At 51.9% G+C, this 2500-nt stretch overlaps 1 protein-coding gene across 1 annotated transcript in view; it reads left to right on the top strand.

Annotated features, from left to right (window-relative positions):
• Nucleotides 1–2500, top strand: part of LOC138866527 (RNA-binding protein 25-like) — a 14621-nt gene that overhangs the window by 590 nt on the left and 11531 nt on the right. Inside the window, exon 2 of the mRNA XM_070139595.1 lies at nucleotides 1337–1481. Coding sequence (XP_069995696.1) covers nucleotides 1337–1481 — 145 coding nt within the window. The remainder of the gene's footprint in view (nucleotides 1–1336; nucleotides 1482–2500) is intronic.

The raw sequence follows: 2500 nt of genomic DNA, 5'->3' as shown, positions 1-2500 counted from the left end.
GTAAATTGTGTGTGGGTATGTGGGTAGGTTAGGGTGTTTGTGTTTGTTTGTGTTTTTTTGTGTGTGTGTTTGTGTTTGTGATTGTGTGTTTGCGTGTGTTTGTGTGTCTGCGTGTGTGTTTGTATGTGTGTGTGTGTGTGCGTGTGTGTTTATACTCAGAAGGTGGATAGAGTCCCCTCTATGCCACCAACTTCTCTCTTCCTCCCTCCCCTTTCCCCCCTCCTTCCTCTACCAAGGAGAAGGGAGCATATACCCCTCCCCCCCTACACACACACCATCCTCTTCCCTCTCTTGCTCCTCCCCATATACCCCCCCCCATCTCCACGAAATCCACTCCCTCTTCCTCCTCAACTAAACCCACTCCTTCGTTCAGTCTCTCACTCACTTCACTCCACTCCTTACCCCCATCTTCACTCACTCCTCTTACTCCCCCCCACCAATCACCCCAACCCATCCCCCACTCCCAGCATCCACTCCCAGCATCCACTTACCCTCCCCACCCCCACCCCCACTCCTATTCACTCACCCCCTCTTCCCCAACACTCCCTTACCCTCCCTGACCCCTCCCCCTCAACTACCCATCCCCCTTCCCCCACCTCCATCTACCCATCCCCCCAACTACTCATCACCCCCTCCTTCTCCCACCTCCCTCCCTCCCTCACCCTCCAATCCACCTATCACCCCCTTCCCAACACCCTTCCCTCTACCTCCCCCTCCATCTACCCTCACCCCCATCCCCCCCTCCCCAAGCTCAACACCAACGATCACAAGCCAGACCTGATCCTGAGAGACGGAGAGAGAGTGAGAGGCGGAGGGGAAGAGGAGGAGGAGGAGGAGGAGGAGGAGGAGGAGGAGGAGGAGGGGAGGAGGAGGAGGAGGAGGAGGAGGAGGAGGAGGAGGAGGGAGGAGGCGGCGGAGGGGAAGAGGAGGAGGAGGACGAGGAGGAGGAGGCGGAGGCGGAGGAGGAGGAGGTAGGGGGAGGTAGGAGGAGGAGAAGAGGAGGAGGAGGAGGAGGAGGAGGAGGGAGGCGGAGGCGGAAGAGGAGGAGGAGGAGGAGGAGGAGGAGGAGGAGGAGGAGGAGGAGGAGGAGGAGGAGGAGGAGGAGTAAGGAGAGAGGAGGCACGAGAGAAGAGAGCGGGAGAGTGAGCAAGAAGAAGAAAGAAGAGAGAGGAGGAGGTAAGAGTGAGAAAGAAGAAGGAAGAAAGAAGTGAGATCGAGAAAGAGGAAGAAGAAGAAAGATGAGAGAGTGGGAAAGAGGAGGAGGAATGGGAGGAGAGAAGAGAAAGAGGAAGAAGAGGAGAGAGTGGGTGTGACAGAGGGGGAGATGAGAAGAGAGAGAGAGAGAGAGAGAGAGAGAGAGAGAGAGAGAGAGAGAGAGAGAGAGAGAGAGAGAGAGAGAGAGATATAGAGAGAGAGAGAGAGAGAGAGAGAGAGAGAGAGAGAGAGAGAGAGAGAGAGAGAGAGAGAGAGAGAGAGAGAGAGAGAGAGAGGGAGGGAGAAAGTTTGCTATAAGGAAAAAGAAGAGGGAGAGGAAGAAGAGAAGCAAAAAGAAATAGAGAAGAGTAACAAGAAGAGAAAGGTACAGGAGTTAGGAAACGGAGGAAATAAAGAAGAGGAAAAACAAAAAAAAATGAAGAGAAAAGAATTAAAGAAACGAAAAGAAGGCAAAAAAAAAAAAAAGTAGCAAAACAATGAAAGTTAGAAAGAAAAAGGAAAAAAGGAAAAAAAGAGGTAAGAAGATATAAGAAGATAAAAAGAGGTTGGAAAATGAGAAACAGAGGAGGAGTAGGAAGAAGAGGAATAGCGATGAAATGATAACAGGACGAACGAAAAGAGGACGATAATAAAGAAGAAATGAAAGTAAAGAGACGAGAAGAGGCTTTTAAGGATTATTTCGCTCTGTTTACATAGAACATATGACTTCCTCTCTATCTATCTACCTCTCAACCTATCTATCTGTCAGTCTGTCTGTTTGTACATCTATATCTATGTCTCCATCTCTCTCTCTCTGTCTGTCTGTCTGTCTCTCTCTCTCTCTCTCTCTCTCTCTCTCTCTCTCTCTCTCTCTCTCTCTCTCTCTCTCTCTCTCTCCCTCCCATCCTCCCTCTCCCTCTCCCTCCCTCTCCCTCCTCCCTCCTCTTCCCTCCCCCTCCCTCCTCCCTCCTCTCACCTTCCCTCCTCTCCTCCTCCTCCTCCCCTTTCCTCCTCCCTCCTCTCTCTTCCTCCTTCCTCTCTCCTCCTTCTCTTCCTCTCCTCCTTCTTCTCTCTCCTCTTCTCCTCCCTCCCTCCCTCCCTCCTCCTCCTCTCTCCCTCCTCTCCTCCCCCTCCTTCCTCCTCCTCCCTCTCTCTCTCCTTTCCCTCTCTCTCTCTCTCCTTCCCCTCTTCGTCGTAATCCCCAGCTTCTCCCTTCTAACCCTTAATAGTCCAGAAGATCAAGCGACTCACAGAGAGAAGGAGTAACACACTAATGACACAAGTGGCAAGCAAGAAAGGGGTGGCA

The sequence above is a fragment of the Penaeus vannamei genome, chromosome 26 (assembly GCF_042767895.1).
Source record: "Penaeus vannamei isolate JL-2024 chromosome 26, ASM4276789v1, whole genome shotgun sequence".
Classification (NCBI taxonomy): Eukaryota; Metazoa; Arthropoda; class Malacostraca; order Decapoda; family Penaeidae; genus Penaeus; species Penaeus vannamei.
Note: the sequence above shows the minus strand (reverse complement) of the source record. Positions and strands in the feature narration are given on the sequence as shown.